The 20923-nt window shown below is 47.8% G+C and overlaps 1 protein-coding gene and 1 long non-coding RNA gene across 4 annotated transcripts in view; one reads left to right on the top strand and one right to left on the bottom strand.

The window, feature by feature from the left end:
• Positions 1-955: 955 nt before the first annotated feature.
• The window catches only part of ABL2 (ABL proto-oncogene 2, non-receptor tyrosine kinase), a 35617-nt gene continuing 15649 nt past the window's right edge, over positions 956-20923 (bottom strand). For 2 of the 3 annotated variants that reach the window (XM_015290508.4, XM_015290509.4), the window contains exons 2-11: positions 13062-13232; positions 12036-12331; positions 11522-11794; positions 10675-10759; positions 9217-9394; positions 8940-9124; positions 8515-8667; positions 7935-8024; positions 6538-6711; positions 956-5376 (exon numbers count right to left, since the gene is read on the bottom strand). In XM_015290508.4, the coding sequence (XP_015145994.3) occupies positions 3686-5376; positions 6538-6711; positions 7935-8024; positions 8515-8667; positions 8940-9124; positions 9217-9394; positions 10675-10759; positions 11522-11794; positions 12036-12331; positions 13062-13232 (3296 nt within the window). In that variant the 3' untranslated portion in view covers positions 956-3685. Of the gene's footprint in view, positions 5377-6537; positions 6712-7934; positions 8025-8514; positions 8668-8939; positions 9125-9216; positions 9395-10674; positions 10760-11521; positions 11795-12035; positions 12332-13061; positions 13233-15335; positions 15532-20923 lie in introns of those variants that run through there. The other variant, XM_422269.8, reaches the window with a different exon arrangement.
• LOC121111402 lies at positions 9393-12709 on the top strand. Its single transcript, XR_005861892.1, has 2 exons — positions 9393-10966; positions 11207-12709. It is a non-coding gene; the product is annotated as an uncharacterized LOC121111402 (long non-coding RNA).

Genomic DNA, 20923 nt, shown 5'->3' with positions numbered 1-20923 from the left:
TCCGGGCCTCAGAGTACCCCAGTGCCCATGGCCCATTTACACCAGCTGCTCCACGCTGACACTGGGCCAGTGGTGCTCAGGAGAAGCCTCCTCTGCGAGGACAAGGAACAGAGAAAACAGCCCCGTGTTCTGCATCAGAGTACTGCTCTGTTCAGCTCTGCTCTCTCAGCTGCGAAGTTTGATGCAATCCTAAGACCAAAGCTCTTAATTCAGCCCTGCCAGCACTGGTGAGAAGTAGGACCAGCTGTGCGCTGCCAGCCAGCCAAGTGCACTGCGCAGAGGGTTAAGAAGGGCATACAGTGCAGAGCTGCGCCTGTGGGCTGACTGCTCCCCTGGGAGCAAGGGAGAGCAGTGCCCCGTGCTGCCTTGCTCTGGGCTCTGAGCTTGCCATTACCAGGCCCTATGATCTGCCACCCCTCCTGCAAAGACGACTGCCTTCAGTTCTAGGCCATAGCAGTGCAAGTTAGAGAGCCCAGCTGCATCTGCATCTTTACCACACGAGGCCTTCTCACAGCAGTGAAGAAAGGAAACCCAAGAGGAGGCTGTCTTATCCACTAATGATGGAGGAGCAAGAGATGCTCTTCACTGGAAGAAGTAACGGGGCTTTGCCATCCATACAGTACTTGACACAGACTGTGTGCAAAGCTGAAAGGAGAGAAGCTGCTATGGTTGAGACCTTTAAGGCTGAACAGAAAGGCAAATCTAGCAGAGGGAAAGGACCTGTAATAGTGGCTGGAGAGGAGCTGCCTCAACTGTTTGTGATCCTGTGAGAGCAGGTGAATTCTGCTTCTTGTAACTGCCCGCAGCTGTGTCCCTGCCAACTGCCTCTGTGGGGGAGGAGGAAACAGGCAGCACTCAAAGAAAGCAAGCGTGGGGAGGGCAGCCAGGCCTTTGCTGGGGCACAGTTTGTTTCTTAAGTAGGGTATAAAAGAGTTGAAAGGGGTCTGTTCTAATAATTAGAAATTCCAGGAATTGTTTGCTATTCTATCACTTTTGCCGGAGCTTTTCTGGAAGACCTACATTCAGGAAAAATAAATTTAAAAAAAGCTTCTTTTAAAATACTCAGCAGAACTGGAATAACACCTTTAAAATGTTCTGGTTAAAATACCTTTCCCCTGAGAATAACCACTTCAGTTCCAGTCGGCTTTTACTGGGCTGCAAAGCAGTACAGTGATGAAACCACACGATTGTCTGCAGGGCAAACAGGACCAGCCTTTCTGACACCAAGAAAGCTCTCATTCCCTTCCACTCCTCCTGATTGTTAGGAAGGCAACATGAAGCAATGCCTTAAGATGTTTTTCCTTTTATGGATCAGCTTTCCAAAGGCAGCTAATTTGGTGTGCATTGATGCACATGTTCAATAAAGATGACCGAAGCAGATAAGGTAAACCACCAAAGCCCTCGGTAAAGTCTACAAGATAACTGTTAGGTGTTCTGCTTCCCTGCTGAGTAACTGCCCCAGGGACCTGCAGCTGGAGTGCAAGGCCCAGAGGAGATCCAGGACAAGCTGGGAATCCTACTGCACAATGAGACAGCAGAGGCTCTTCCAGGTGGGCTTGGTGCCACAAGGTAAGGATGGCTAACCCACTAAGGGATCAGCTTGCCGACGTGTAGGAACAATTAATTCACCTTAATACCTATTGGTTGGGGTGGAAGGATTGCTCTTTTTCATTATTTCACCCACTTTGACAGTGAAGCACACGTGGTCCGTTTCACCTGGCAGACTGCTCCACTGGTGCGCATTCATGCAGCGTGACACACAACTTTACCTACCACAGACCAGTAAATAATAAGAGGGTTCTCAGACACGGGCACACTTCTAAGAATGGTTCAGGCCACGTCTCACCGTGCTCCATGGAAACAACAGTGGCACGTGCCAAGAGGCCCAGCCTGCTTCTGAGCACCAACAGGGCAACGCTTGTAGGCAGACAAGGAATGCCTGAGTGCCAACCATCTGAATTCACACCCGCGCCCCAGCTCAACTCTAAATGCTCAAACTAAAAGCAGCACAGTCACACTTTAAAAACAAGTTAAAAAAGCATTTTAGCAAAAATAATAATAAAAGATTTAAGGTGCAAAGCAAGCCAGATCCTCTATCATCACAAACAGTGTGAAGTGAGCAGCAGCATGCAGGGTAACGGGTATTTGGATGCAGGTATCAGGCCTGTTTGCTTCTTCTCTCTAACCAACAAGTAGTTGAGGTCTCTGTACTTGTCAGTCCTTTAACTCTCCGGGTGCTGTGCACATGCACAGAACGCCACCTTTCTGAGGCCACAACAGTCAACAAACAGTGCCAGGACGGAAGGAGACCAGCCACGTGACTGCCTGCCTTCTGGGATTGTCAGGAGACCAGCAGAGACCATCTTCCAGTGGGAGCTCTCCAAGCAAGGCCCTAACACTCCTGTCACGTTTGAGGCAGAATGCAGTCTACACAGCAGGAGATTCTGGTCCAGTTGTCAAAATACATAAACTAAAAAAAGATGGCTGTGACTCATGTGTTGACACACCTGGTCACCTTCACACCCCCAGACAGCGGAAGCCTGCAAGATTGGTAAGCGAGAGCAACAAACCCCAGACAGCACAGTGATGTGGTTGTGCTGTGTCAGGAGGAGGGAGCGGTGCAGGGAGACCTGCAGGCAGGCCAGGCTGTACTCCTGGCTGCAGCACTGCCTGCTGAAGGTAAGCAGATTGCAGCCAGGGGCTGCTGGGCTGGTGGCAGAGGTTCTGCCTTGCCTTCCACGGGCATCAAGGTGCTGAAACTGAACTGGGGAGTCAACCTGGTAACGAGTTAAAAACAATCCAGAGCTTTAAAAAAAAAACCAAAAAACCAACACCCCACCCCATCCCATTAACACTGGCAAGTTGTGCAAGAGCACCAAACTACTCACAACCAATGACCATCAATCAGCACTCATGTCAGACCACTAGAAACAGGAATCGACTGAGTGGAGGCAGTGTGGTGGGAAGGGGATAATTCCAGTGGTAAGTCTGCCCAGCATTCCTGATGCCTCAGCTACAATGAAGACGAGAACATGTGGAAGATGAGGTGGACAGGAGGGAAAAGGGATAATTTCATATATTAACTAATTTTGCAGTTCTCATTACAGCAGCAACAGCACTGTGGAAGTAAGCCACTGAGGCTAGTGCATCCACCTCCAGCAGCTCTGAATACTGTCAGTGCATTAGACCTGCCCCCAGCTGCACACAGCCTGCTCCTTCAGAGCCGCCCAGCCAGGACTGCTCAGCAGCTGGTACCAGCAGAGCCCCAGGGCCCTTCCTCGCCTCGTCAGGAGCCCAAAAGCGTGTGTCAGTGCTGATGGGGTGCGTCTGTACAGCCAAAGGGCCGGCAGCCACTCCAGCGCTCCGGCTGCCAGACCGTCCTTCCCAGAGCGAGAACCTGCCATCGATTCTCCTGCCTCTCTAAGGGAGGAGCAAGGATCTTCCTTGCCTTGCCATACCAAGCAGACCAGACTGGCAAGGTAGGGACAAATACTTGATGTTCTGCCCCTTACAGCTTGAATCTACCCTCTCCATCCCCATTTTCTGAGATGAACTTGTAAACGTGAGAACTCAGTGATCTGAGGTACTTCACATACTCAAGTATCAGTCTTTCCTTTTGAAAGCATCAGTACAGAAAAAAGTCCCCCCACCCCACGTGTATTTCTCTTACCCAGATTGACAGTAGCTACCTTTGCACCACATCGCTGATTTCTTGGACGCACGACAATAAGTTATTAAGGATGGGGTTTGCCCCAGGGATGCTAGCAGCTGTTGAGGACACCTGCAGTTCCTGCAGGCTGAGTTCCAGTTTGCTCACGGCTTCCCGGAAGGCAAATTTGTTGCGTGTATGCGGAATGCAGTCCACGTAGCCTGAGCAGTAATCCAACAGCTGATGCCCCGTGTCCACCAGTTGGCTGTTCGGTGTTGGCTCAGCGATGGCACTCGAGAGAAGATCGGCGCACTCCAGCAACGCTTCCTTGCTGATTTTGTCTGCTGGGATTTTCTCAGTTGCCTGTTTGGTCTTTCTTAATGCTACCTTTGCGCCAGCTGTGCCATTGGCCATTTTCACTGGGGAGGCGGAGGACGACGACAGAGGCACTTGAGGTGGAGGCATCGCGGGCCTCCCAGATTTCCCACCGACAGGTGCTGCTGCTGCCTTCTTACTCCCTTCGCTGGACTCCAGCCCGTGCTGCGCTCCCGCCGCATTGCTTACCTCTTCTGCTGCGTCTGAGCAGGCAGCTGGCTGCTGTAGGAGCCTCATCACTGGTGGTGGAGGTGGAGCACACTTTGGTTTTACCCGTCTGGGCCGGTCCCTGTCGCCGGAAGAAGTGACCTGATGCTCAGATAAGAGCTTAAACTTATTACCCTGAGAGTCTGTGCCAATGAGCTGCACATCTGCTGGAGTGTGTTTTAGAGTGGGTGAGATTAGGACTGGCACTTTGTGGTTATGAGTGGTTGGAAGTATTGCTGCAGCCTTCACTGGAGAGGACCACCCCGGTCTCTCGCTATCCTCGAGGGCCCCCTGCCGTGGGCCACTGTTTTTTTCTTTGCTTTTAGGAGTTGCTGCTAGCCCTGGAATCTCCTTTTCCTCTGAACTGGAGGGGGTTCGGAAAGGGAGAGCCGTGGCACCCCTTGGCAAGAGTTTTGCTTTTGGTCTTTCTCTAGTCAGAGCAGAACCTTCTTCAAACCTTTTGGGCAGCAGGTCATTTGCCCTCCCTGTGCTCTCATCAGGCTGAGAGGAGGTGGACACTGTCCGTTCCAGCTGGATTTTTGACCTCTGGGAATTTCTGGGAAGGGTCATTGCCATCCTATCCTGCTCTGGAAGCCCTGAGGACATGGAAGACGTAGAGTTTGACCTTGGAAAAGGCTTTGACGCTTCCTCATTGCCAGTGGGCTTTCCTGGTCGCAGACCCAGCGTCTTTTTAATCAAGCGTGGTGTAAAGAAACCTGTGATGCCAGACCACCCACCGCCAGTGCTCACACCCCCACCGCTGCCGGTACCAGTGCCATCATCACTGTAGAAGGTCCTCTGCACAAAGCCCCCACCGTAGCACTTGGGTGGTGCCAGGTTTGTGTCCTGCTGTGTGGGAGCAAAGGCGAACCCATCCACGTGCTGCAAGGAAGCAACAGATGAAAAGTTACCCGTTAACTCGTACTTCTTGTGGGGCTGATTCTCCATCTCCCGGAAGGAGCTGCTGCGCTTGGGAGGTGTGGGAGCATTCCTCTTCTTCATGAAGGAGCTGAAGAAGCCACCTTTTCTGTCCCTGGTGAAAGTGGTCTCTTTGGCATCCTCCAGCAGAGTGCTGGGTGACTTGTCCCTCTGCTTGTGAGGCAGCGCGGGAGACCCACTTGTTGGCTGTGTGCTTCTGATAAAACCTAGGGAGAAACAAGCATGAATCTGCAAAATCCATTTCCATTTCCACCTCCCTGTCCTGCAGCAGGCTTTAAGGGCCCAACATTTTAGTTACACGGGATCTGCAGAGAAAGACTGAGAGAGGAAAGTGGCACTTTTATTTCTGTGCTGGTCTGCTTTTGATTTTTTTTAACACTGTGCATGCATGACCTGTCTGTTGTCTGGGGAGGTAGTTTAGGAGAAGGTCAGGAGAAAGTGAAGCTGCTCTTTTCTCTGTTTCCTACCCCCTTGCTGTAGTTCTTTCCTCCTTCCCCAGATACTGCAAAGTATAGAAGAAAATCTCTTGCTGCATTGCCAACTTCAGTTTGAAAGCTGTTATCTTAAATATGTAGTTAAATCAAATTTAAAAGAAAAAAAATCCAATGGGATTTACTAAAAGGACATTGCAAAAGCTGCAGTGTTTACTAGTTACTAGGAAATGATCAGGCTGGCAAACAGCCCTCATGACACAGCTGCTCGAAGCACCAGCCTAGAATACTTGGGCTGGATGGGAGTTAACTTGAGTGCCAGCTTATGTAAGGCAGAAGAAAGCTGAAGCTGCACATATGCATTTGCCACAGAACTGCTTCATGTCCCAACATTTGGGTTCTTCATTCTGCAAACTGAGAGCAGAATGGAGAAGTCTGCTTGACCCAAAAGAACTGTGCCTGTACAGACATCATCTCAGTTGTCAAGAGTAGTTCCTCTGCCTTCTCAGGAATAAGAAGTGACACGTGTACTGTGACCAGGCTCCTACCCCACTCTGTATCGTTCTGTCACTGAAGAACAAGACCATGCAGGGTTCCTCCCCATGAGTCATCTCATCCCTCAGCTCCCTCAGGGAGCAAATCTGCCACCATTCAGATCTCTCCACCTCACATATCCAGGAAGAGTATCCACAGCCCTGCCTCCCCTCCCACAGTAACATAAGTCCTGCAGTCAGGCTACAAATTGAAAGAAGCCAATGCCATTAATTGTATCTTGACTAGAATGTGAAAATTTACAAGCCATCCTGGCAGGATACTTGGTTGAAAGATCTCCACTTGGTGGATGTTCAGTTCTCTTCTGCTTGTCAGACCGTTTACACTGGGAGCAGATCTATCCCAGAGCACACAGCCTCAGTGTGAGTGCCCCTGTGCTCATACCTGGCGCAGAGCTGGATGCCGAATGCTCCAGGGTATCCTGTGTTCCTTCAATGTTCTCCTTGTTCTCTGCCTGCTTCTTCAGTGTTCTTGTCTTGGAGGGAAGCATGGGCAACCGAGGCAGGTAAGGAACAATGGATGAGGAGGAGGCTGTTCTTCCAAGCTCCTCTGCTACCTCTGTAGGGAGGAACAGTAAGTGAAATAGTTGAAACAAATCCAGCAGAAGAAGAAAATAAAACATGGATCTCTACTGCAGTCCCAGATCAGCACGAAGACGTGACTGAGAACACAAGCAGCCCGTAAGGGTAGCTTTTTGCAAATCCAGAGGTGCTTTGGGTAAACCATATTTTACAAATAGAATTCAAACTTACATCTTTGTAAATCCAGCCAAAAATGGTGGTAGGATCTGCACAAGTGAGGGTCTGGTATAGATCCAGCTCTCTGCTGGGCTAAGGTTGCTCAAGAGCTAAAGTTCACAATTGAATGCGTTTTCTTCCCTTTCCAAATAAGGTACCTTTCATTAATTGCCTCACAGTTGTGTCCTTTCTGACTCTGGACCAAAGCTGCTTTGAGGCAAAACACTGCACATATCCATTAGAAATGAAGATTTCACGTTTCCTCACCAGTATCAACACAAAGTATGTGATTTAAAAACACTAACCAAAAAAACCCTCCTGGACAGCCACAGGTGACTGTTTGTGTAGGTCCCCCGATGTGCCTGTTACGGATCCTCCCTGGGAGAATTTCATCTGGTGTGTTTTTCTATAGTAGGGAAGTGCGTGGATCGGCTTCATACTTGAGTTCAAGATTTGAGATGCTGAAACAATTGTGCTCGGTTGCCTAGTATCACACCTCTCCTAGCTGACCAGGTTTGAAAGTTGAGTTGCTAAAAGAATTAGCAACTCAACTTTAGTTGAGTTAAGTTAGCTAAAAGAATAGCTAAGGAGAAAATTCAGATATCGAGGCAGACTTTTGAAGTAAAAGCTGATAGAATAGTATTTCACTGCACTAATTTCTGCAATCAGAAACAGACTGTGATATGTATGCATCTTTCTCTCTCCCCCTGCATCGCTTGCTATTCCTAACTCCTTTAGCCTGGGAAACGAGAGGCTTCCTCGAGTAAAGGAAACAGTATTCTTTACATGAACTCTTTGGTATCTTGGTGTTCAAGTCAATTACTATGGTGTCCCTGCACTGATGTGTCCACAGTTTATTCAGTTTTTGTGCTAGGAGTAAGAGCACGTCTTTACAGACGTATGGATAAGAAATGAGGTAAAGGACGAAGCCTCATCACAGCCTCCGCAGCAAGCAGGTAAGCATTAAGAGCCTGTGCTTAAGAGACTGCACTCTGAGGGACAAATGCTACCACTGCTCAGAAACAAAACAACGGGGGCTCTCACCCTCTGAGATGCTCGAGTCATGGAACATGGTTTCAAAAGCCTGGTGAGTCTCAGCAAAGGAAGGTCGGTCTGGTGGGTTCCACTTCCAACCTGCAGTATGAGAAAGCAGGGTAAGTCTGTAACAGGCAGGAGATAATTTGTTATTCTGTCTTTCATTAGTAGATTAAAAATTTGTTACACAGTGTTAGAGAGCTTTTCATGGCAAATGCTAAGCAGCACACTTGGAGGATGAGTTTGTGCAGCCCTGTCAGCTGCTTGTCTCCTGCAGAGGTGCTGTGTCTGCTAAGAACTAAATTTCTTTCTTTTTTGGTGATTCCATATTAAGAGTCCTGCTCACAAGTCACAGTACAGTTTACCACAAAAGCTCGCCAGCTGTAATCAGAGATGACAGTTTCTGAGAGTTCTTGTTCCCTAGAGACCACACTCACTTTGCATCAGTGACGAGGTACGTCTCAGGTGACAGGGACTTTTCCACATCAGTTAACAAAATGGCATCTAAGAAGTAAGGACTTGGGAGCTGACTACAGATTTCTCCCACCCCTGCCAGGCTTTGTTCCCCAAACTGGAAGAAGATACTCACAGGCCCTCATCAGTTCATAAACCTTTGGAGGGCATCCCTCCGGTTGTTCCATCCGATAGCCCTTTTCCAGCAGATCATACACCTGAGAGAGGTCAATGCCTGGGTATGGTGACATCCCATAGGTCGCAATTTCCCATAAGAGCACCCCAAAGGCTGCAAAAGGAGGAAAATGAAATTCCTGGTCATAAGACTGCCCGCGCGGTATGCTGCTCTTACATTTTGGCCTTCACTGCAGCTACAGGCAGAGCCTCTTTGCTGCAAATTCTTCAGGCCAGCCTAGGTGAAAACATTAACAATTTGTGAAGCTGTGGCCTGGCATGCTCCTCCCATGTTTCTGCCCAGGCCAGAATACACTTTAGTCTCCAGGGTGGCAAATTAAAAACCAAAATGAAACTGAACGTAACAGTGAGGTGGAGTTTTCTTACCCCACACATCCGATTTGATGGAAAAGGTGTTATAGGCCAGGCTCTCGGGAGCAGTCCACTTGATTGGGAACTTGGCTCCAGCATGAGCTGTGTAGGTATCTCCAGTCATCAGCCTACTTAAGCCGAAGTCAGCCACCTTCACCACGTGGTTTTCTCCAACTAAGCAGTTCCGTGCTGCCAGGTCCCTGTATGAAAAAGAAGCCACGCAGGGCGTTTAGACACAGTCTTGTGTTTGCAGAGCTCGTCCCTTTCTGCCTCTCAGTGCCATCTTACCCACCTGTGAATGAAGTTCTTCTTCTCCAGGTACTCCATAGCAGAGGATATCTGAGTGGCCATATAGAGCAGCACGACAGCACTCACTTCCTCCCGGTTGCATTCCCGTAAATAGTCTAGCAAGTTCCCATATGGCATGTACTCTGTCACGATGTAAAAGGGGGGCTCCAGGGTACACACACCTAGCAGTGAAGAGAAGGCAATGTGAATAAAGCTGCTGGTTCTTCCCTAGCTTACCACTATGCCTGATTTAATTCCCATTTGTTGCAGTTTCTTAACAATGAGAGTTTCTCTGAAAATCCAGGACTTTCACCCACAAAACCTGAATCAGTGCAGCCCAGCTTAAAGTTCATTGCTTCTATCTACATATCCATCCACAGATGATGAGAAACGTGTCCATCAAAGCACCACTCTTCCTATATGTTATGCATACAGGATGTATGTTATACATATATATACTATACACTCTTGTTTGGAGGGTTACAGAATGAAACAGGACATATTTTGAACACCTATTATTTACTTTCCTTTCCCTTTTCTAAAGCTAAAGAGCGGCCAACTGGAAGTGGCTATCTGTCAGTGGGCAAGATATCCAGGCTGGAATGTCACGACAGAGTAATGTGAGTGAAGCACTCCCATGTATGCCAGCTGGGTAAGAGATGAGAGCAGTGGGACCTGCACCTAAAGCAGCATTCTCACACACTGCTCAGATTACTCCTTGCTACAGTCATTGCAGTTATGTACAAAGTATGTATGAGTGGAGGAGGAAAGCAACAGGATACTCATGTCAAATCTCTGTGAACTCTCACTGCAGCACTGCTGAATGTGTGCTGATACCGTTATCCACACACAGGAGCAAAAATGCATCTCTAATGAGGAATAGTTTTAGTCTGGAAGCAGACAGGGCTGGGTGACCACTTCATCTGTGTCCATTTTTTAAATGGGTGCAGAATAGCTGACATTATTAAAATCCTTCACGTTCTTCACATTTCTCCTTTCATCCTAGGCTTGGCTTGACAGCTTTGCTCCAGAAGACAGCAAAAGTCCAGATGGAACTACACACCAGTAAAGGTTTAAAATGTCTCATTAAGAATCTTTGTATATAGTTTTGTAAAGCTGGTTTAACTCAGTAGAGGAGCAATCTGACTTCACTGATAACTGAATCCAGGAGAATGGCTAATGCCAGTGGTACAGTTTAACAGGAGGTAGATACTGCAAGCGTTACACGGTGCCCCAAGAGCAAAGCTGTGTCACTAATGTGACAATGTTTGATGTTTTATTTAAAACTGGTGTCTCAGCTCAGCTCTGCTATATTAAGGAGAAAGCGATCAAAAATACCACCCCATAATCTGACCTGATTCAAAAAACTATATAAATAAATCTGCCACTCTTTTTAAACAGGATGGATTACATTTTGGCAGAAACCTGAATGAGAACAGAAAGATGAAAGTAACTCACTAACCTAATAACTGCACCAGATTGGGGTGCTTGATTTCCTTCATCACAGCAGCTTCTTTCAAGAACTCTTCCACCTCCATGGTATCTTCCTAGACAAACACAGAAGAGAAGATTTATCCTCACGACCGAGGTCTGCTCAACGCCACGTATTCTAGCTGAATGGTATCCTTACCTCCATTCTGACATTTTGGCTTTTACTAAAGCAAAAATGTCATAACACCCCTGAAAAGCTGGCCTGCAGCACAGCCAAATAACAGATGTGCAGCCCCTGGAGAGCCCTAGGTTCTACCACCAAGGTATCTATCATGGCTGGAGAAGGGATGACTCTAATAGTCCCTTAGTTCTGCCTAGCTGTAAAAATTAAGTTTGAAATCTCCCGTATTTAGGTGGGGGGGTACCTAAAATGTTAACGTTCAACAGCGGTCATGTTGAAAAAAATAGAAGGCTCTAAGAGAAATAAAAATGGAGAAGCTGAATTTTCCAGAAGGATGGGAGAAGCTGTAGAACGTACTTCCAACACCTTTAATTTCTTACAGCTTCCACAGCTTTTCTGAGGGAAGGGAAGTAGCAGTGGTAACCATGCCTACAGAGCTGGCTTGGACATGCAGTTCCTGCAGGAGCCCATTGGGCCAAAATCCCAAGTTGTTTCTAAGCTACCTGCACTGCTGCAAACTCACCAAGCTGTCTTTCTTCTGCAAAGCTACTGTCAAAGCATGGACTTTATACAGATCAGCACTCTCCATTTTCAGATAGTCGTATCAATATGTGGTATAACTGAGGAAGTTACAACTTCCTTCTACTTATCGTCAGTGCTGACCACATTAACAGCACGCAACAATCTGAAAACCCACCTTTAATGTTTTCACAGCAACGGTGAGGTTGTATTTCTTCCAGACACCAACATACACCTCGCCATACTGCCCTCCCCCGAGTTTGTGCTTCATGGTAATGTCAGTCCGCTCCATCTCCCACTTGTCGTGGATGGGGGACACTCCATACACAGTGGGCTTATTGCACTTGGGTGCTGGGTAATGCAGAGTCGTCACCAGTCCATCTGCTACTGTGGAGTGATGGTGCACCAGTTCTGCTAGCGTGCTGAAACGGCTTTCTGCTGTCACGTACACCTGTCAGGAACGAACCAGGAATCTGCTTAGGTAAAGGCTGCTGAGAGCTTTCAGTTATGCTGGAAAATGGGTACAGTAAAAACATCCCAACAGCTTTGGAAAAAAGAAATAACAGAACCAGATGTTAGAGTACTGGTTCTCAGTTGGGTTGAGCAAATGAACGCTCCTCTGTGCAATTTTCACTTGCAGAAGGCAGCTAGATAGATTTCCCTTTCCCGCAGCATTGTGCAGAAATCCTTACCTTTCCATCTGAGGTGGTGTTGATCCTGTAGTGGTAAACACGTCCCTCGTACCTGAGCGAGATGGACAGCTGCCCTGGGCTGCTCTCACTCTCACGAACCAGGAAGCTGCCATTGATGAGGCTGCTCAACAGATACTCTGCTGCGCTGCGTGACACCGGCCCGTGATACCACGAGTGCTTCTCCAGGCTGTTGACTGGTGTGATGTAGTTGCTTGGTACCCAGCCCTGCCCATTCTTCGAACGTACCTCACTCCATTCACCATTCTGGTTGTAACCCAGGACTCGCAACTTCTCACCTACGACCCAGGAGGAAAAAAAGCCGAGTAAGCACAATATGATCTACTGGGTCTCACTAACAGAGACATTCACTCCCAGCTGACTAAGCTTTGTTTCGTAGCTAAACAATAAAAATCTTGCAGCAGTGACTTAATGAAACTGGTATACGTAAAGTATTTATGAGTAAAGTTTCAGCCAGAACACTTGACTAATTTATTGCAGTGTAAACGATGAGCTCGCAAAGCTTCTTGCAGTCCATATTTCAGACTAGAAAAGTGTTTTTTCTTGGAAGAATGAGGTTTGTCTCCATCCTGAAGCCTTAAATGGCATTTGGTTTTTTAACAATTGTGCAAAAGGGCATATTCTGATATACTTATTAAACAGAAATTCCTCTGTGACGTTCTTAATTCTTGATTTGGCTGCAGCAGAAAGCTCCTGAATTCTGTTATCACCCATAATGTCAAGGTTCTCCTCTGCCTCACAGAGATCTCTCACAGCCAGGAGCTGGGAACCTGTGTGTGCTTGGGCTACATCCTCGGCCAGTTACTCAAAGGTGTATCAGTACCAGCGCTGCCCAGCAGGTGTCTCTCCAACACAAGAGAGGGAGCCCATAGGCTTGTAATCCTTGGTTGGAGAATAATCTCTAACCGCACTCACTCTTTCCAATGGAACAACAGCAGAAGCTTTCAGCGCCCTATTTTCTCTTGCTACGTGTACAGCCTACGGCTGCCCTGCAACTCAGAGCCTCACCTTTGGTGATACTGAGCGTGTTGTCACCGCTTGCTACAAAATCATAAAGTGCAACAAAGAGGTTGGGATCGCTCTCGGTGGCTCCCAGCAGGTTCTCCTTGGAGCTCCACCTGATGGCTTCGTTCAGTGCCTGGGGTTCGACATCGCAACCATAGGGGCGGTGCAGGGCCTCTGAAGGAAGAGGAGAAGAGGAAATTACAGCTGGAAGTAAATCAAAGCCCGGCGCACAGCAGAGCAGAGCTCCCAATAAAAAGGCTCTTCTGCTGTGAAGAAGTGAAGGAAAGCTTTTAAAGTCTGCAACGTTATGTTTTCAATCTTTCTTTCCGTGCCTGAAGTAAGTAGCTTGCATTTGAAAGCAATGTTAGGAATAGAGGTAAAACAGATCGAATTATGACAACTAATATGCAACAGTAACCGAGTCAGTGTGAGTAGGAATGGCAGCCATTTGTGACACATTTCAGGCTACGCAAATAAAGAAGTGGTAAACTGGCAGGGATAGAAAGTAATAAGGGTAACACGAGGTGTATTTAGCAGCAGTGCTCCTGAACGCAGGGCAAGTCTGTTCTACTGCTTCAAATGACGCACACTTGTTAGTAAGTGTGGGAAGTGGGAGGAACGATCGGTCTTGAAATGGTTTTCATAGAAAAATGGTTTTCTAATCCATACTGAGGTCTCCCCGGGAACAAGCAGCCGGCTGCACTTCAGTGTGAAGACACAAGAAAGACAGGGCACTTAACTTACACGTGGGGCAAAAATATGTGCAAGTGTAAGGATGTAAGTAATGCTTTCGAAGGCACAACTGAAGGCCGTTCCTGCCCCACCACGTGTTCCCAATGCCCACACACTCTCACGGGACTGACATACGTGAGCAAGAGCCACTCTACATGGCACGTGGGGAGAACAAAGAGCTCGAGAGCAACGCAATGGGAGAGCTGGGAAGTCAGGGAGACAGAACAGGAAGAGGCCTGTGCCAAGCACCAGGCAAACACGTGTCCAATCCGTGTCACGTGATGGAGCTCAAGCCTGGAAAACTTCAGTGCAGGGGGTTTCCCAGAATCCATGTTCAATTTTTTTTAAGCTGTATTATAAATACGTGGGAAAGGAAATGACTGAGGTTTGTTAGTTTGTTCTCAAACACACAGCTAAGTGGCTTTTGCCTGCATTTCTGGTAATCCCACTGCTCCAGTAACTTGCTTCCCAGCCGTGACTAAGTGCCTCCCTGTCGAGGTTCCCCCAGCAAGAGCAGGAGTGACAGAGCCACAGCTACCAAAGCACGGCTTTGTTCTCTGCAGGTGCAGTATTTCCATGCTCCTTGCTCTTAACCATCACCTGCAATTACCAACATCCCAGCCTGTCAGATAAAGAGTAATAATGCTGTGCTGCCAGCATGAGGCTGCTGCTTTTCAGGGCTGCGTTTGTGCACATGCACGTGCAATTATGCATCAGGAACAGCTTAAGTGGCAACAGAAAAGAACAGTGGTTCCTAAATCCAGCTCTCTTTATGGAGTACAGAATCCAACGTACAGCTTAGGATTCCTTTTCAAGCCGGCACAACTCACATACCGGGCATCCAACCCCTAATAACCTGCAGTGCTCAATACGGCGTGGGATCCGTGCCATCCCATGTGCAAGGGTAAGAAAGCTGAGTTCAGTACGGTAATCACAAAGAGCTGGGTAAGGAAACTGAGATAGCCAAATCACACCACAAAGGATACGCCCCACACTGAATAGGCCGCGAGCTCCGGTCACACCAAGGGCGAGGAAGTGAACTGGGAAGTTCTCTTTTACATCAACTCAAAGCCTAACCACAAATCGTATGTTATTGCTTTCATTTCCTATACAATTGAAAACTTACATCATCATTTAGTCTACAAGCAAGGTTATGCTTCAGCCACCTCCTTCCTCTCCTCTATTCCCACCATACACTTTGCTTCCCTCCGGACATGAATGCTTTCCTATTCAGCCACCACCTAAGAGACATTTTGCCTCCCACCCTGTGCCACTGAGGCTACAATTACAGATCTCTTCAGTCCAAGAGGAGGATGAGAGCCCGGCATACACCTCATCTTCAACAGCAGGACCACATCAGGTGCTGACACGGTCTGTTTCTCTGAAATGCTAACGCTGGTAGAAACAAAGCATTTTGATAACCCCAAAGAAAAGCAGGCGATCTCAGTCCTGCTCCCACGCAGGACAAAGAGCTGAGAGGACCCACACCCTCCTTTAAGCCAACAGGGCAGTGCAGGAACACCGCAGTCTCCCTAAGCATCCTACCTGTGAAGCTCGACCCAGCAGGCTCAGAGGCATCGTTGCCAAGGCAGCAGAGCAGCTTGTTCTCTTTGCCATAGCTGCTGGGCTGGAACAGGACCGTGCCCACAATCATGCTGTGCTGCACAGCAAGCAGAAGGCCAACTGAGTGCCACCAGAAGCGCTGGGCTGCCACCACGTGCGGACAGCACTGGCGGCCAATGGAAAAGCAAGAGCAGCCTATGGGGCGGAGGAGGAGCCAGGGAGCTCACTCGGGCTGCGGTTATTGGGTTAGGAAGGGTGGAGCTTCCCAGGGAGCCCAGAACAACCCAGGGGTGCGGAGGTGGTGAGCTGCAGAGCTGTGTGCCACCAGGAGTCAGGCAGCAAAGTGTTGGGGAGAAAACAAACCGTTTCCTTGGAGAAATTCCTTTCTTGCGGACCCTTCGTTAGAGGGACCGCCCAGATTGATTCATTTTTCCACTCCACATCCATGCCAGTGCAGGAGTCCCATTCACATGAACTAAGCGGAAGTGATGCGAGTGACACCGCTAAGCCCGGCAGATGTATGAGCACTGAAGGAGAAAACGCTGTTGGAAACAGAAAGCAGAGGCAACACAGCATGCCCAGTCTGAGCCGCGTAGCTGCTCACCTACTAAGGTTCAGCTCAGCTCTCTGAAAGGGCACCACCAAATTACCTGTGCCAAACATGAGACCTGTTTGGGGGAGCCCTCAGGAGCCCCGGTTCTCCAGCAGTCCCCAGGGCTGGGAGCAGAACAGACTCTTTCTAATGCAGAGGAGGAAGGGTTAAAGAACAAGCAATCACCGTGGCAGTCCCACACCTGGGAGGCTGGTGGGCCTGCAGAGGGGTATAAAAGGCAGCAGGGGAAGGGCAGTACGTGCTTTGGCCTTTTGTAGGGGGGTGGGAGCTGCTGCACCTTAGCAGCCAAGAGCAGCATTTCTATGGCTGTGAGCTCTGTGAGGAAGGCAGCTGCTGCATGTGAGGAGGGCACAGCTCAGACTGAAGGTAAGAAACGAGCAGTCAGGCTTGTTAGAAGTGTATGCCTTTTGTAAGGCTGTGGATGTGAAAAGTCACTACCGAAAGGATGTAGGCTGGATGCAGGCTGTGCAAAGAGTTGCTTCTCCCTGTGTGAGCTGTGCCATGAGTTTTTCCCCTCTCCCCCATCAGTAATGCAAGTGGGAATCACAACCAGACAGAATATATTAGAACAACTACACACGGTTGGCTTCCAAAAGTTCTTCTGATAACTGAAGGATATCCTTTCCTTCTCCTTCACAAAGCTCTGTGAATCCTGCTGCAGGCTATGCAGCACCTGGAGGTTGAGATGCTTTTACCTGTGACCCCCCAGCCTTCTTCCTGTCTGTTCTTCCTTTTGCAGTTTGTCTTCTCTCTCCTGTGTGCTCTGAATGCTCTTAATTATGCTGGTATTTGAAATAGTGCATTTATTAATAGACAAAGAATAATAATGTGAGAGAAATGCAGGGCAAATAACCGCAGCAAATAAGCTTTTCAGGTCAGTCTGAAATGGTATCTGGAAATGGCAAGCTACGTGTTAATTTGTTGCTCAATTAGTATCAGCTGCAATAGTTTAACAAGTGAAATGGTTATTAGCCTGGTTGTTAAGATACAACAGATGTGTCAGTGGTATCTCTGGAACAAGGAAGGATTAGGAGAAGATGAATCTGGGTTACAAATGCAGCATGGAAACGCGGGCACTGAGTGTGCTGTCTGTGGCCTCTGAGCTGCGATGGCCACCAGGTCTGGAGGTGAGCTGGGGGCAGTGAGCCAGCAGCCAGCACTGGTGTGGGCAGAGCACCAGGATCCCTGCACAGAGGGTAGGTTTGCAAAGGCCTGGCACGTGCACCCAGGCAGAATGAAACCAGGCTTCTAACTTCAGGATAAGCATTGTTTCTTTCAAATTGATGTTGCTGGTGGTTATTCTAGCGTGTAGGCCATCACTCTGACATCTGCATCCACAGCAAACATCCTGTTCCTATTCCCCTCACAGTAAGTGCGCAATGTAAGACACGAATTCTGGTACACTCAACTTGTTTGACCGAAGCAGCAACCTTTCAGGCAGAGCAGCTTTTCCCAGCTCCTCGGGCTATTCCCTGAGGTGCCCTTCAAAGCTGTTTCCTGAGCGTGGTTAACCTTCCTCTACCACTTAAATCCTCCCTTCTGAGCTATTGCTTTGGTTTTTTCCAGCAATGAGAAAATGAAACGTAAGGAAATCCTGCTGACTGCACTACTTTGAAATAAGTAGTATGAGCAGCTTTTAAAACTTGCTACATCTGGAACTTATGGGCTATCAATGTCTCCTAACAAAAGAAGTGCAAATAGCAGTGCAGCTCTAAGGGGGTCTGGTGCTGCTGGCAGCAGGCCAACGTGACTTCTTTGTAGGAAGGAAGAGAGGCAAAGAGCTACAGGACAGTGTCACTCTGACACCATCATTTAATACCAAGAAGCACCGTGTGGTTTCCTTTTGTTGTTTTAGGAGAGGACACATGAACACCAGGCCACCGAGATCCCTATGCATCCACATCTGTCACTTTATTTCCACTTGGGGTTCTCAAACCGAGTATCAATTTTACCCAATCTCATTTCATACCCTTGCTGGTAAGACTAACAGAGTAACAAGGAGTAGGCATTAGTCAGCCTGGACCACAGGAGCTGGACTGTCAAGTAAGGAATGGCTCCTGGTATAACTGCCATTTCCCACTGCATCCTCCAAACTTACATCACCTCACATGCTAGGCTTCAGGAGCTTCAACCAGCCTGTTAGTGGGAGGCCTTCTGCATTAATGAAGATGAGGACACAAAATTGATAACACAGCAGCAAGAGGGTTTCCTGTTTTGCTGACACGTCTGGAACAGTATCAAAGTCTACAGTAGCTTTGTTTCTGAAACCAAATCTGAGCACCACCTACTAACCAGAAGTACTCCATCCATCCTAAGAAGCAAACCACTGCTGGCCAGGCCAAGTAGCTGCTAATAACTCAGTGGCATCGAAGCAGGCCTATGAACTTTCTACCCTAGTAACAGACTTGAGGCCTTACCTCGATGGACCACCTAGCCTTTCTGCTGACGTGCAGCCATGAAAAACATCAGCTGAAAAGGATTCGGACAGCTCACATATGGCCTTGGTAAAATACAGGCAACCCAACTCAGTGCTGTTCCTACGTGTTCCTCCCCTGCCAGCAAGCAGGCTCTTAATAATGTGGTTTGTTTGAGCTGAGCACAGATCCATAATTAGTCTCTGGGCCTCCCACAGCGGTGTGAGGTTTAAGTACCGTAAACAACCCATTGAATAATGCCAAGAAATACAGCTCCAAGCCAGGCAGTTGGGATGGGCACGGAATAGGTTTCTATTTATGGTCTCAGGCTGGGAGAGACAGAATGTGGGAGGAGGCATCAGAGTCAGTGACAACATTGCATCTTGAGGAGTCTGCATCATAAAAACATGTTGCAAGCCAAGCTGGTATGCCTCCTTCCCCCAGGTATCAGAAGGTATCCAACACAGGAGAAGGTCAACAACTGATCTCTGGTACTGGAGAGTGAAATACATGAGAGCCCAAAAGCTCTCCATACAGCTCACCTTTTAAGAAGAGATTTATTTTAAACATGGTAAAGAGCTGCACGAGATGTTCTCCTGCATTCACTTTGTGGTGAAGGCAGTGGGTAGTGGCACAGAAGACATGTTTTTGAGCTGCTTTGAGATGGAAAGCCAAGTGAAGGCAATACCTGGTACTGCTGTATTTTTACTGGTGGAAGGACAGACTGACAGACAGACAGATCTGTCTCAGTGGTGTCCGTCAGCATGTTTCCTTGCTGTCAGTGCCTCTTACAGCATAGCACTGCTCTCAGTATCACCCACTGCAGAACCTTCCTACTTGCAGCTTCTTCCTGGTAAAGAAGCATCATTCTGATACAGAATTCAGAATGAAATAAATCAAGCTTAAGCATGGAAGTACTAATTCGAGATCTTTGTCCATTCCTTGCTGAATGGAAGGTGCACAGATTTCCTCACAGCTCATCAGCTGTACAGGCATAAGGGACTGAACCTCCAGTGAAGCACCTGGTAGCAGCAGTGTTTTAAGAGTTCCAAAGCAGATTAAGTATCAACCACCTTCAGCAGAAACACTTGATGGGCTGCTGCTCATTACCTCTGAGACCTCTTGTCCTCACAGAACTCTGGCAGGAAAATGGCTCTGGGACGTACACTGCTAACAAAATGATGCAGATTTTTATATGCACTTGAGAACACTTCGAGGTGAGGAACTCATTTGACACAGGTGAGCTGGACCTAACAATGGTTTAAAAAGCACAGCAGGTGTTTCTTGTCACAGGCATTGAGAGAGGTCAGGGACAACACAATTCACCAATCTGACTTCTTTGAGCACATCTCCATATGAGGAAGCAAAACCCAACACGGGACAGAACAAGAAACATTTTCTCCTATGGGAGAAAGAAGTTGTAATGCAATTACAAGTGGTATACAACAGATTTTGAATGAAGAGCTACACCTGTAAACTCTTTACAAAATCCTGAACATCTTATCAAAATGCCTTTTGGCTTAATTGCTAATTAATTAGCTTAAGGATTCGTTCAGCTCCTACGAAGCTACCTAGTTTTGCAACGCTGGTACCCAGAAAGAAGCAGAGTGACCACCAGCTTTAGGTGCTCTATATTACATACCTCCTTCCATTGAGTACAGAGGTGATGATGGTCCAAGTTTTGTTCCTCTGAATCCTGCCTACAGTAGACTACGACTTACTCCCACATGGGCAGTTTTAGGAAAAGGAATGCTATGAAGGGACACCAGCAAAGATAACTGGGAAACCACACACATGGAGATCAAAAGACTGTTTAACATTCTTCCTCAGTTGTGGTGAGTTCCAGTAAAACACTCCAGCATAAAGAGTAAGGATTAGGTCACCCAGCCCTACAGGAAAGGTGGGCTGGCCAAACGTTATGACAGCTTACAGCAAGTCATCTAGGCTTATTCAAGCAGTACTTTGGGGGAGAAACAGCTTAATGTGAATTACGTTTCCATGGAATTCCCGAGGAGTCATAAATTCTGGCCAGATCAAAGCTGAAATATTATCCACTTCTATGCAGATCAAATGGATTGCTATTTACTCACCCGGTGTTAAGACAAGCACTTGAAGTAAGAGTTCTTCTACAAAAAGACTACTTGAAAAACCCTAAGCAAGCCAGAAATACCTACACTGACGTAGCCTGGCTGATGAGAGGTTCATTTCGTAGATGTAAAGCAGCAACTGATCAGCCCTTGGAGTTAACACGACATAAATGTCCAAGCAACTTTCCAAGTGACATAATGACTTCCAATAAGAAGTACTACATTATTAGGATCTCTCCTTAGTCTCAGCACCTGGAACAACGACCGTGCTGATCTACTTCTCAGCCAGCTTTCTGAGCTTTATTTTTAGCCTTTCCAGCCACAGGGAAAACTTGGAAGGAGAGGGCAGAGTCTCACTTACTGACCTGCAATCTCAGGAGTCAAAGAAACACCAATCTCACAGCATCCATCTGGGCCGATGTCAGGACCTGAGCCCAAGTGGCTATTTTGGCAAGC

The sequence above is a fragment of the Gallus gallus genome, chromosome 8 (genome assembly GCF_016699485.2).
Source record: "Gallus gallus isolate bGalGal1 chromosome 8, bGalGal1.mat.broiler.GRCg7b, whole genome shotgun sequence".
Taxonomy (NCBI): Eukaryota; Metazoa; Chordata; class Aves; order Galliformes; family Phasianidae; genus Gallus; species Gallus gallus.
Note: the sequence above shows the minus strand (reverse complement) of the source record. Positions and strands in the feature narration are given on the sequence as shown.